Source organism: Rhodamnia argentea, chromosome 10, assembly GCF_020921035.1.
Source record: "Rhodamnia argentea isolate NSW1041297 chromosome 10, ASM2092103v1, whole genome shotgun sequence".
Classification (NCBI taxonomy): domain Eukaryota; kingdom Viridiplantae; phylum Streptophyta; class Magnoliopsida; order Myrtales; family Myrtaceae; genus Rhodamnia; species Rhodamnia argentea.
In genome coordinates, this window is record NC_063159.1 from 10,071,576 (window position 1) to 10,085,656 (window position 14,081).

At 39.7% G+C, this 14,081-nt stretch overlaps 2 protein-coding genes across 8 annotated transcripts; one reads left to right on the forward strand and one right to left on the reverse strand.

The window, feature by feature from the left end:
* Positions 1-5,965: 5,965 nt before the first annotated feature.
* LOC115742607 (norbelladine synthase-like) lies at positions 5,966-12,828 on the reverse strand. Of its 4 annotated transcripts, none has more exons than XM_048271903.1 (3): positions 12,806-12,828; positions 6,513-6,705; positions 5,966-6,412 (listed from the first exon to the last, which is right to left on the reverse strand). In XM_048271903.1, exons 2-3 carry the CDS (start codon positions 6,694-6,696, stop codon positions 6,129-6,131), a joined length of 468 nt encoding a protein of 155 aa, XP_048127860.1. In that variant the 5' UTR covers positions 6,697-6,705; positions 12,806-12,828; the 3' UTR covers positions 5,966-6,128. The 4 variants fall into 4 exon arrangements, with proteins under 4 accessions (XP_048127860.1, XP_048127859.1, XP_030532860.1 ...); XM_048271902.1 differs by having other exon boundaries at positions 12,810-12,822; XM_030677000.2 differs by lacking the exon at positions 12,806-12,828 and adding an exon at positions 7,328-7,354.
* On the forward strand, positions 10,368-13,606 carry LOC115742602. 4 transcript variants are annotated; one of them, XM_030676990.2, is made up of 6 exons: positions 10,368-10,567; positions 11,378-11,566; positions 11,651-11,850; positions 12,643-12,793; positions 12,871-12,934; positions 13,358-13,606. In XM_030676990.2, exons 1-4 carry the CDS (start codon positions 10,563-10,565, stop codon positions 12,672-12,674), a joined length of 426 nt encoding a protein of 141 aa, XP_030532850.2. In that variant the 5' UTR covers positions 10,368-10,562; the 3' UTR covers positions 12,675-12,793; positions 12,871-12,934; positions 13,358-13,606. The 4 variants fall into 4 exon arrangements, with proteins under 4 accessions (XP_030532850.2, XP_048127862.1, XP_030532851.2 ...); XM_048271905.1 differs by having other exon boundaries at positions 12,871-13,606; XM_030676991.2 differs by lacking the exon at positions 12,871-12,934.
* The last annotated feature ends 475 nt before the right edge of the window (positions 13,607-14,081 follow it).

The following is a 14,081-nucleotide window of genomic DNA, read 5'->3' on the forward strand; positions in this document are numbered from 1 at the left end:
AAAGGTTAAGAAGTCATGTCCGAATAGACACAAATCGAAACACACCTCTTCAAAGGTTAAGAGCCTTTGTGAACATCGCATTGTTTTACTAGAAACAATGATAATTGTTGATTAGTGCTATATTTAGTCCATGTGCGCACTCACACTTTTTCGATGTGGGATAAAGCATCTCTTAGTTTGTTTTACAAACAAACTAACAACAACCCCTCACTTTGTTTGCAAAACAAAATTACAAAATAAAATTTCTCAAAAAATACAGCCAACATTTTCATGAGATTAAAATATCCACATAAAGGTCTCTTTCGAGTTAAACCTTTATTTAGTGCAAATATCTCAAAACTCTATCAAAGCTACAAGTAGTCGTAACTTTAAACTTGTTATTCTATATAATAGAATTGGACATACCACATATATATTCACATTTTGTTTTAGCTAGAAGTTGATATTTACTTAGCTCTATTATGGCCTTATGCTTGTACCCGTTTCATAAGCTCTCTAAAAAGTAGCCCAAACTTTTGTAAAAGGCAACACCACTTCTAAGCTCATATAGGTGAAGTATTATCACGTGTTTTAGTTACTAATAAATACGTTACTAAATCGTATTATACTGCATTAATAGTATAACTCAACCTCTAAACGTAACTGACGATACCGACTTCTTATGCCCGGGCTAATGTCAGCATCAAACAGTCACTATCAGTAATTTGTTTTTACTCATTAAATCTTATAACTAGTGATATAGTAAATTTAGGTTCGGTACCATTACTAGTGATTTTAAGTAAATGGTTTCAGCCCCGTTTCTTTTAAGGTTACCTTTACCACATCTTTTGGCGTAGCCTTTATAAAGGGATTGGCCAAATTCTTGCTTGACCTCACGTAAATAATTATTATGATACCATCTTGAATTAATTATCTCGCGCACTCATGCCTTAGGCTAATATGTCTATACTTTCTATTATAAGTGCTGCTATAAGCTCTTGGCAAAGTGGCCTAACCGTCACAGTGAGTACAAATAGGAGGCATTGGACTATAACGTAATTTGATGTCCAACAATAAATTTATAGTTCATTCAGCCTCTTTCCCACTTGCTACGAAAGCAATAAATTGGGATTCCATTGTTAAGTGAGTTGTGCATGTTTGTTTTTTGCTCGTCCAAGATATAGCACATCCACGTAACTTGAAAAATTGTGAAATGTTTATCTCCCACACTAGAAATTCAACTAGCTTCGGTATATCCTTCTAATACAATTGGATAATTATTATAACATAATCACAAAATTTTAGTTCTCTTAAGATAACAAAAAATTCTCGTGACAACATTCAATGTTCTATATTTGGATTACTAGTGTATCTACTCAGCTTGCATACAAAAAAGTAATATCAGGTATAGTACAATACATTGCATACATTAAAGACCTTATAGCATTCACATATTCAAGTTGTATTGTTGCTTTACCAGTATTATAATTTAATTTGACACCGATATCAAAAGGAGTACTCATTTATTTGAAACCAAGATGTTCAAATTTACTTAATATTTTTTCAACGTAGTTACATTGACTCAAAGAATAACCTTCACTATGCCTTTTAACTTTAATACCTAAGATAGTATCTACTTCATCCAAATCTTTCATTTTAAAGTTTAAAGTTAGATATTTCTTAGCCTCAATGACTCCAGTCATATTAGTTCAAAAAAAATATATATATATATATCATGAACATATAAGCAGACTAAAACACCATAATATTTAGTGAACTTAGAGTAAACACACTTATCAACACTATTATGCTTGAAATCATTGGACAATATGATTGAATCGTATTTCTCATGCCACCGCTTCAGTGCTTGCTTAAGCCCATAAAGTGATTTAACTAATTTATATATTTTCCTATCATTTTCAGGAAGAACAAAACCTCTAATTGTTTCATGTAAATTTTCTCATTTAAATCTCCATTTAAGAAAGCAGTCTTAACATCCATTTAATGAACACAAAGGTCATAAATTGATGCTAAAGAAAAAAGGATTCGAATAGATGTTATAGGTGATATCGAGCTTATGTATCAAAATAATCTATTCCTTTTTCTTTTTTTTGTCTATAACCCTTGGCTACTAATCTAGCCTTAAAAACTTATATGAAACCATCAAAATTGTATTTTCCTCTAAAAACCCATTTGCACCCCATATGTTTAGATCCTTTTGATAAGTCTATTGATACCCAAGTACTATTGGACATAATTGAGTTCATTTCATCATCTATTGCTTTTTTTCCACAAAAAAAAAAAAAAAACACATTCTAGAAGACATAGCATCACTAAAACTTTTAGGATCCTATTCTAAATTTAATACTAATGGATATTTATTTACCACGTTATTATCTCCGTCTCCTTCAACAACAAAAAAACATGAGTAATGAAGTATGGACCTAAATCCTTCGTTTTTCTTGCTCTAGTGCTTACCCTAGGCTCAATCATGTCTTCCGAATCATTTTTTTTCTCATGAGAATCTACGTGTGTTTCTATGGATTTTGAATTATCCGTATGTTGCAATTAAACATTATTCTCAATAATTTCAGAATCCATAGAACAAATTTTCAAAGAATTCAACATCTCTTAATTCTACAATGACGTTTGACTCTAAATCAAGAAACTTATAAGCTTTAGTGTTTTCAGCATATCTAATACAGACACTTTTGATAGCTCCAAGATTAAGTTTCGTCCTCTTAGGATCAGGTACTCAGTAGTATGCCAAACTCCCCCACACTTTAAGATATGATAGGTTTGGTTTTCTATCTTTCCACAATTCATAAGACTATTTTGTTTTTCATATGAGTGAGATATATTAATTAATGCCTCTCTCCATACATGAATGTGCATAATATATGATCTCAGTGATGCGTAGTCTAAGAGACTCATGAACACACTCAAATTTTATGCTCCTATAGAGCAAAGGAAGCAGACAAGCACATCTTGTTCTCTGGAAAACACCTAAATTTCATTCTATTTACAAACTACAATAACTTCCAGAATCTTTTCAATATGCTATCCTGTTGTCTTGCCGAATCACATGGAAGAGGATGCCAAGACCATTAAAAGGAGAGCACTTCAAATATTATGAACTCGCCGTCCCTTTATTTATTCGATGTTTTTCATGCATGCATCAGTATCCCACCAAATGAAGGTCTGATAGGTACAAGTTTATAACCCTTTTTTTACTTTGGGAAAAATAAATCTCAAAAAGGTTACACAAAATAAATTATCATTGTGCCCATATCTCCAAATCGCATCCATATAGCACTACATATCAGCTCAACCATGTAGCAACATTCTCTAACAATCCATTACATGCAAGCGAATCGAGGATCGATGTATCAAGTGCGCATAAATTGGAATTGTCATCGTAGAAGCCGAAACCTTCTGAAAGGTGTAATTAGAGCCATAACTTGTGGATGATCTCATGGATCGGAGTCTCAGCCAGCATCCTCGACGTCGGGCACGAAGGTGAGAGGTTTTGAATCCTCGGAAAAAACTACTCAGCCATTCCAATGAGCCGCACCAGCACAAGCACTCAACATGCTCTGGAGGCATGTCGCGATGGGTCAGAGAAAAGGAAGATCCTGGATCCATGGATAACATCTCGAGCACAGCCCGATCGTGAGCCACCGCGAGCGTGCACTACCTCCGGTTCATGCTGATGCGTTAGGCCAAAATCGAAATCGTTTCTCGTCTGGTTTGTGAATGGTATCTAGGCCGAGACGGATTATCGAACTGGAGAATGGAACCATTACAACCATTCAGACTCGTCTTTAGTGTCCTCATCTTTGCCAGTTCTGATATGCCGCTTTCCCTTCTGTAGTTAGCAGAATAACATTTCTACGCTATTCATGTCCCCAATCTTCGCATACGTACGAATTATTGCGATGTGCAAGTGAATCCATTCCCATATCCACATGGGAGAATGCACTTGTTGGCCCTTGAGCTTGATCTCGTCAATCAGTCTTAAAAAAAATGTTTTCATGGAAAAGAGAAAGAGCAGCAGTCTAATGAAAATTCTCCCCATGACCAATAGCGAAAATAGAGAGTTATAATCATAGAGAATGGAGGCTAGTAATTATCCCTTCGATCATCAAGAGAGAGAGATTTCATTCTCTGCCAAAAGAGGACAAAAAATCTTCCTTATGGACTGGAATCCCTTTCCCGATATGAACTTCTTTTGTCATGTTCACAGTTACAATAATCACGTCTCATCATGTCACGTCTCTCCTACTGCTTCTATCACAATCAGAGTCATAACTATGTCGACCATGGCCATAATCCTTTTCATGGATATCCTCTCTATGCTGTGAAGTTCGTGGCCTACGGCCATAGTCATCATATAGATAGTTATCACAATCCTGTCCTCCAAACTGGTGCAAACTCAACGGATGTGCTCGTTGCTGAACATAACGGCCTCATGGAACAAATTGACGTGCATGAAGACATGGTCGAAGTCTCGAAGAGAGATCTCTACCAAGTCGATTTGCATATCGTGCTTCCACTTGGGGTCCATTGTTGGCATTACTCAAATACCCAAAATCTTCTTATCGTCAATTAATTGGCCACCACTGTCTAACTCCACAAATCGCCATGGAATGCGATTGCATAATCAAAGTCTGACTCCATTATTGCATAAATAAATCCATAAAATTGTTGGAAAAATATCGTCGGAAATAAGATGAACAATGGAATCAAATTTTGAGGTGTGATAATACTCTCTTTAAGGATTTATTTACCCCACAACATTGCTAATAATTTCCGACAAATTTCCTCTAGGATATAATAAAGTCTCGGTGAGAATAACATATAGCAATTTTGATATTTCTATAGGATCTTACTAGAGAAACAATTGAAAAAACAATAGCTGTATTTCTCATTTGGAAAGAAACAATAATGGAAGAATAAGAAGTAATATATAGACAAAATGTTTGAATAGACATGACCTTTCAAAGGCTAAGGACTTATGTCCGAACAGACATGACCTTTCAAAGGCTAAGGACTTATGTCCGAACAGACATGACCTTTCAAAGGTTAAGAAGTTATGTCCGAACAGACACAAATCGAACACACCTCTTCAAAGGTTGTAAGCACCTTTGTGAGCATCGCATTATTTCACTAGAAAACAATGGTAATTGTTGATTAGTGTCAAATCTAGTCCATGTGCGTACTCACATCTTTTCGAAATGGGACAAGGCACCTTGTAGTTTGTGCCAACACTTATTCGGTGTTAACCACCACTTATTCCTAAAACCCTAGTCATAATTAGAGGGAGAAACGGAGGTTTTAATCGCCATAACAACCTATATTCAGATGAGAACAAAATGCAGGAATAGACTTTAAAAAGACTAACGTATTCTTTTAGTATAAAGGAAAGGCTATATCGACACTAAGCTCGTCTAAATTTTCCCTTTTTACGTAGTTTAAAGTTAAAGAGGATAGCATTAGCATGACTTGGTCGCTCCTTGGGGAATATTCCTGATAGACCGGTCCCAACCACTTTCTAGGTAGAAACGACAAAACCCCACCGGGTTCGTGTTACATGGCATTAAATTAAACGACAAAACCGCCTGTCCGGCTTCTCAAAGTCGGATACTAAGAGGTACGTGGGATCGTGTTTCCATCTCTCTTGGATATGTAGAGAGAAAGAAAAAGAAACAAATGTCACCATCAAGTCAAGACATTTTGACGTGATGTGAAGCCGTATCGGAGGGAAATCATGATTGCCATCGGACGAACGGCAAATAACGATGGGCCCCGAATTAGAAGGACTTGGGTACGACATTCGCACAGAATGCAATTACTTCCCTTTTTCTGGGACTGCTCCCCAACTTGCCATTCCGGTCTACCGTCCAGTAATTTCCCCGGTTAGAATTTGGAAGCATATATCTTTGTCGGTTGACAACGATGCAGAAGCCAATGTAAAAACTTGGTATGGTAATCAGTACAGCTTCGCCCTTAGTTGAAAATCATTTGGAGCAACTCTCCGGTCATACATGAAAGATGAAAGAGCAATGCAACGAGAAGTTATTTGATTTTTATATTATTTTCCGTTCCGCCAACCCTCGAATAGAGAGAGAGAGAGAGAGATATTCTTTTCAGTCGGCGCCGGCCGAGGTGGTGAGCTGCTTCTTGGCAGCTTCTGCGAGATCCGCAAAGGGCTTGACCGAGATGATGGAGACATCGAAGGAAGCCCCATCCGCGACTTCATACTCGACGGTGGACTTGATAACGCACGACTCCTCCTCGTCCCCGCCTACCACTTCGAATCGCACTCGGTACAGGGAGAGCCCCATGTCTAGGAACCCGCCTTCCACCGCCTCGGTTTCTTTCACACGGCGTTCGTTGTCCACTTTTGTGAACTTCTCTTTATAGGAGAAACCTGTCGCAACCAAAGGAAGATCGGGTCATGGATGCGTGCAGTCGATGATCATCGCGTCACTTAGACGCGGACACACAGAGACGAGACCACAATCACATACCTCCGGCAAAAGTGAGCTTGATGGTGGTGCCGACGCCGCCATCGCCTTCCAAGATGTCGAGTTGGAGAATGGTGTGAGAGAGCTCCTCCTTGGCGAGCAGGGCCAGGTTGATGGTGCCATACAGCTCCCATGCTTTGCCTGCTCCCACCTTCACTTGTGTCTCGTGCGACAACTGCCCAAACATCTCTCTCTCACCGATGCCTACGTGTTTATGTGTCTGTTGTAGTGGAGGATGGGAGGACGGCACCAGTATTTATACAACAGTCGGAGAAGTTGTTCCGCTGTCTTTTTCTAAGTTCAACTCTCCAGGCCAGGCCAAGGAAGGAAGGAACCCGTTGCTTTTGCAGCTACAGAGACATTGTTAATAAGGGGAGGGTCTTGTCGTTTGAATGTGTTATGCGTGGGAGGGAATCTATCTATGGGGCCAGCAGGCCTTTCTTCTAACACGACCGACGATGCCGCCTTTGGCCTTACTAATCAAATCGGCAATAAACCACTTCATTCGTCCATCGAAATCCCTTCCTCATTCATCTTCTCTCTTCCATAGTCACCCCCACTCTGTCTTTCTCCTCGTCTCTCTTCTCCATCATTCTTTCCTTTTCAATAGCAAGAGACAAAAAAGAGCACCAATAATGGCATTTCCATCTTCACCCCCTCATTAAATCTCGAAACAGCACCAATAATGGCGGTTTCCTCTAGCGCTTGGATGCTCTCGGCTAATGTTATTGGCCGCGTCGACCGCCATACTCTCAGCGGCTCTACTAGCCCTCAAGCTCTCTACCTCGTTGACCTCTGAGCTCGTGAAGGTTCAGATCTCTCTCTCTCTCTCTCTCTCTCTCTCTCTCTTGTGGCTCGAGACTCCGTACATTTACCTCATCATCAACGATACTCATCATCGTCACCATAGCCGCCTCCATCCAAGCTCCAGAACCAAAAAAAAAAAGGCAAATCCCAAATCGTCTCGTGTTTCTGAAGATGCGACAAGGCAAGAGTGACGGAGGAGAGAGACAAGGCCGGGGGGTCGTTTATGGAAGAGAGAATGCGAGTGAGAAATGGACTTCTCGAAGAAATGAAATCCAAATCGATGAACACAATGAGTGACTTTATCATCTCTGACTCGATAAGTAAGGCCTACCCAATAATATTCTCGTGACACGGCACTTGTTCACCAAATTGAGAGTTTTTGACACGACACATGCGCCACTTATGATTAAGCATTTTCCAAGCTTTGTCTTTATCTTTTTAGTAACATGAGCAATTTGAATAAACAAACTAAAGCTTGGATGTTGTTACTCGTGTCTAAAACATGGAGGAAAAAGTATTACTACTCGATATATTTAGTGCAGCAGTTCAGGCACCTTCAATCGTTCTGCATGAAACCAAATTGCCTATGAAAAATCAAAATACATACCTAGATCCAAAAACGTGATGGCAAATCCATAGATTTTCCCTACCAAAGTCCCGATTACATATCAAACGTATGGCTAAGATTAAGAACAAAAACCAAGAAAGCATGAGCATCCGATGATCCATTTGGGTCTCCTTCCTTCTGCTTAGCTGGTGCAAGATCTTGCTTCAAGGGCATCTGATCACACCTAGAATGTGATGGGAGAGTTCCCTCCTTCATCAGCTCCTTTGTTACATTGGGAAAGGAATTGCGTGATTATTTGTCTCCCATCAATCACCTCCGCCATCAACTTCCCTTTACTGAGTTTTACTCGATCTGCTCGCTACTTTTGGTTTTGGATCAACCCATTTATGCATTACAGAGTCTGGGGAATGGCTTTTGTTAATTTTCACGGCCCAGATAAGATGGGCCTGGCCTCAAGTGAATCGAAACGTCACAGATGAGTGGCGGCGTCGCAGAATCATGGCTCGATGCCTTCTTCTTCTTCTTCTTCTTCTTCTTCATTTGCGCGGACTGCAATGGGTGGGACTGTGCCAACGAGGAGAAGAGGGAATATGAGAAGGAGGTTGGTTGACGCGTTGAGGTCGGGGCGATGCTTTCCCAGCTCCTCCACTCTTCTCTCCTCTCGCCGCGTACGGAACTTACAACTTTCAACTCTTGATCTTGTGTGATTGCTTCGCTTGTTTTCTAGCTGCGCTCCTATGCGATAGATGGAATAGAATAGCTGTAGTCGCTCTTACATCTCCGATGTAGGCAGATTATCGTTCGTAGGATGCATATTGCAGTTGAACATCTTCTGTGTCTATCTCATGTTCATTTGTCTTGTGCTGTGCAGAATGCTAGGTCCACCCCCTCGGTCCCGCCTCAGCAAGAGAAGCTGAAACAGTTACGTCTCCCAGGTGATCATCCCTGAACGAGTCTCTCCAATGGAGAGATGGAGTGTCGCAGTTGTTCTGCTGCTATGTCAGCTTCTCAACCTATCTTAGGATTTTACCGTCTGCAAGTGGGCTGTTTAACATTTTGGTATTCGAATATCTCCTATCCTGACATTACGAGTTCTTCTCTTCCCGTGCTTCCTTGTTGCTGTGGCGCAGCTTGTGACTCTAGGCTAAAGATTTGTCGTGCATGATCGATGGACTTTTTGTTCGTGGGGATGTTTTCGAGAATATGTTACTCTCTTGTCTGGCATTTCTAGTGAATGCGTCATCCTTTTGGCTAACGTGAATATCTAGTAATTGGCTTCCTTGGAAATCCATGGCATCACAAATACAAGATGAAGAACCTTGCAGCTGCCATTCTTTAGCGCTGGAGTTCGTGTCCTGATGTATCAATTTCTCCCTCTTTTGAAGGGAGGGCCAGGGATTCTCTTATGGTCTTAACTGGGCTTTGGCTCAAAAAGGTATAATTGTGAAGGATAAAGCTTTTTATAATTTGATGGTTTCTGAGCTGCATCCGAAAGGTGCAACAGTTGTGGGTAAACCGGTGGCATCTATTGCATTAGTACCTTTTCGTTCTTTTTTTGCCTCATATGTTGTCATCCTCATATATTCTTTTATCTCCGTCAAGAGTCCGTATCTGGGCTTCCAGTTCTTGTTGGAGGAAAGAGCAGAGGAGCTTCAGAGTTTTCAAAGGCTCAGTCCAGTAAGCTTTTGAAGCAGGCAAGTGAGATTTTAGCTCTTGTGTTTTGTCTTGATGATCACTCCCTTTCTGTCCCCCTAATGCTTCTCTCTCTCTGACCTTTCTTCGTAGTCCAATTATGTGGTTGTTACCACAAACCTGTTCTCGTCATGTCAGTACATATCTTTTGGTGTTTTTTTCATTCAGATGCTGAATTGGAGTTTTATATTTATTTATTTTTCTGTCGAAATTGGAGTTTTATATGAACAGTGTTATTTATGGCAAGGACCAATAGTACAATGAGTAGGAAGCAAGTGACTTTATTTGCAAAATCGTGATTGGTCTCTTAGCTGCTGCAAAGGGGTTGTATTGGTGGATGAAATGTAGCCATGGGAGTGTCAACAAGAGGATTCTATTTTTCAGACTGTATTTTCAGATGTAAGTAAAGTAGCAAATGTAGTATTTTTCTGCTCATTTTCAGGCAAATGCTGTTCTTGCCACTGGATTTTTGTGAGACTTTGTAGCTTACGAATCTTATAATCATTCTGTCCTTTTTTTGGCTCATTGGAGCTTTTTGAAATAGGAGCCAGCAGATTTGATCCAATCTTCTTCGCCGGCATTTTGGTCTTTTATTGTTCAATTGGCTTCATCCATTATCATTTCTTGGTTGGGGTAGCAGTTCTTCATATTCATTCAAATGTGAAACCATGAATGGGCCATAGGCATAGATTAGTTTTCTTAGATTAGTATGAATGCCGCAAAATTTCACATTCTGCGATTATTCGTGTTTGTGGTCTAACAATTACTTGTATTGATGTTATCAGATCTGTTCTCACATCTCGTCAATCTCCAACATTTATGTCTATGATGGGCCCATTGGTTCCTCGCCCAATTGCGATGCAAAAGTCCGTGTCATAAGTGATCTTTCCTCTGCTATACTATCTTTATCCTGTGTCCTATGGGAGACTCCCATACGTGCAGTTTCCCATGATTCTTGTCCTTTGACAATTTATGTTGCCACGTCCATGAGGTATGCACAATTTGAAGTTCAAGGCAGAAAGCTTTCTCAATATGTAGTGATTTCTCTGTAGTTTTGAATTCTTTGAATTCCTATAAGAATTAAGAGTCTGGTCGTTTAGTAGCATTTGGATCTTCCTCACGTTTATATTTAAGTGACAGGCATCAATTGCGCTGGAATTTTCTCCTCTTCTTTGGTGGGAAGTGGTGGTTCTATTTGTTATAAACTATGGTCAATCAGCATTGGATAGTCTAAGGTTCATATGGTTATATGTTTACTAGATTCATAGATGAAATTTAGGAGGTGCACTACAATATACCATGGAGGGTTAATCAATTAAAATTATCTAGGTCAATCAATTAAAATTATTTTCTTAAGATATCAGAATTAACTATCCACTCCTAGGTTCCTTTTGACATGTTGGCCCAAAAGGCTGGTTGACCATCAGCAAATTTGTTGGTTCACGTAAAAGAGATATTCGGCTTCTAGACAGAACGGAAGTTCAAAATGTTGAAATTACAATTTAAAGCATCAAGCTAATCTAAGGGGACTCTAAGATTCCAGAATAACCGATAACTAGGAGTTCCAAATATGCTCTTTCTACCTTAGTTCATTGTGTAAGTTTAATGGAAATCTTTACTAGGTTTCCCTATCGGTGTAGCTTCTGTGCTGGATCCTTTCCAGGGAACTTCATTTGCAAATTGTAAGCTAATTAAAAATGAATTACTGCATCTTTTATTTTCCTTTCGTTGTATCTCTAAAACCTATATCAGCTTTTTGTGCACCTGGTGAGCTCTTCTAATGATCCCTCTAACCGTGCAGTTTGAGCGTGGCCTCCAATATCAGTCTTGATCCTAATCGCCGTGATGGATTTATAGCAGCTGATGTTGAGAGGTCATCAGTTGTTCTAACTGGTAAAGCCTTTGCCGATATAGTTGGAGTTAGGAAGGCATTAACTGCTGTATCTGAACCTATCATATGCACAAGCGGAGGCCTTCCTCTATCGGCAAGGTAAAAATTTTCATTTACTGTAGAGCTTAAATTATTGATGTTTGTTCTGCTGTAAGATTTGCATCTGAAGTCCATGAATTGCAGGCTTCTAGTGCATGGGTATAATGTGGTTCTCCTATTTGCCCCTGAGGCTGCTATCCAGAGCTGGAAAGACCAGTTAGTGTCTGCAGATGCTGGCCTATTGTCTCTTCTGAAGGCACTGCACTACTCTTTCCAACTGGATATTCTGATGGCCCCTATGTATACAAGATACCAGCTGCCATTGTCCTGGCATCTGCTGACGGGTAAGACAGGTCACCTGCATAAGACGAGTATAGTAACATAGTGCTTTTCACCACCACTGCATTTTCTGCAGGCGTCTTTGGAAAATTAAATTAATTTGTTCATCAAAATCAATTGGTAGTTTGTGTGTGATCTGCAAAAATCTGCCCATGGCGGACCCCGAGAGGGAGGGGGTGGGGGTGGGGGTGGGAGTGGTGTTGAAGGCTTAGGATGGCCTCCGGCACACAGAACTGCTAGAGTTACTTTTGGTCTGCTACAAATGACTTTTGCTCCCTCCCTTCCACTCCCCCCCACCAAATTAATGACTACAAAGAGCCCTTTGAAAAAGTATGTTGCCATTAAATCATTTCTTTGTGTTCCTGATATGCAAAAGCTATGCTTTGTGGCTTTTTTTCTCTTAATTTTCTACCTAGTTGGCCATGTACATATTATAGTTCCTTAATTAGTTGTTTGCTATTCCTATTTTCCTTTTCCTTTTTTACCGGACTATAATTGTCAAATGATTGTTCCATCTAATCCTTGTATCAATTGTTCAAAAATGCATACTCCGTGATTTTACGTACTTGATGAAAACTTTCTTTTTTTATGATTTTCTCCCATATGCCTTCATTGAAAGTTCAATGTTGAACTACACTCACAGCATATGCCTCGTGACCTCCACTCTTGCTTTTTCAACTTTTATGTGCAGACGATCCATGTGGTTGCATTTATTTATTATTGCCTCTGCCGCATTTTGATTTCTCTACCGTAGATGCGCCTAAATGTGTTGCCATTGGTTTTTTTTTGCTTCCCAGTACTGGCACTCTCCCTCCTTTGTCCGAGCTGACCCCTGAGCAAGCGGGTTATCATTTCTTAACTGGCTATCAAAATGGGACTTTTACACCTGTCTACAGCAAAGGTTCATCTGTCAATGCATTAGAACTTGCAAAGGCTCTTCTATCCAAGGTCGCATACCAGTCTCTCTCTCTCTCTCTCTCTCATCCAAATGGCTAATTTATTCCAGAATTTAACTTCCATTGCAGCTGAGAGACAACCAGATCTCATGTTTTCTGGTTAATGTCAGTGCAGGAGAGAAGGCTCCAATAGGTAGGGATGAACCAAGAAATATTCGAAATGGCTGAGGAAAGATATCTAAACTAAGGAAACATCTGCTTTGTTGTGTGTGTCCAATTAAGTTTACCCACTGTGGAAGAACCAATAGTATTGTCCAATTTGAAAGGCCTTTATCTCTCCATTCTTTGTCTTGTTTATTTGTAGATTTAGTCTGTATAGTACATATGTTAATAATTCTTATGATTAACTGAGTGAATAATGCACGCAATGAAAGAACACAGAAATATTACTGTCCCCTTTCACGGGTCGTTATTTGAAATAGTGAGGGGTGGACGTTTTATTTAGCCTAAGTAGAGGGCGGTTCGTTGTGTTTACTGTTTATGGTCAGCAATTTTCCTTAAGCAATTGACCCAACGGGGGGGATTGCTTTTTTGGAATCACACTGTTTAATTCTAGGTAACGAATTCATGAAGTTGGTGCAGTCAACTCTATTGAAGAAAGTTCCACCCTTTGAACCTAATGGTATGCCAGCGGTCAATTGATCTTTGAAACACTTGTTTATCTGGCCCGGAGACTTATCTGGTAGTTTTTGCGGTGGGATATTTGAAAACAAGATACCAGAGCTTCTTGTCAGCCAAGTTTCCGGAGATACCCGTGGAATTTTGCTTCTAAGAGAGCGAAGACCCTGTCAAAATGTAGCATCAAACGGGATTCATGTACATGTATATGCCCATGTTTCTTTCCTCCGGGCCTAGCAAGGGAGTTTGATGCATCTTCTTTTGCTTTTAACGAGTTAATTGCGATTTGTAAAGTACTCTCTTGCTACCATCACCTCTATTGCTGCCATCTCGAGCAGATTTAAAGAAGAATAATTCTGAAAAGTTCAGCAAATTGGAAAAATAGGTCTGAAACAATTTTACACATTAAAATAGACGGTCGAGAAGATAAATAAAGGATCGATCGTGTTGCGGCCTCTATTTAATAGCAACAGTTGAATCGCTAGCTGTTGAAGTTTTTCTTTTTTCCCTCTGGCTAGCTGTTGAAGTTAAAGGGTCGGCTTTTGCATCTTTACATCATTCCCAGTCGAAGCAGGTGCTATTTGCGTGAGTACATTGACAATCGATGAGTAATTTCATATTGCAGTTGGGAAGATAATATGGAACAAGTTCTTAATTAAATA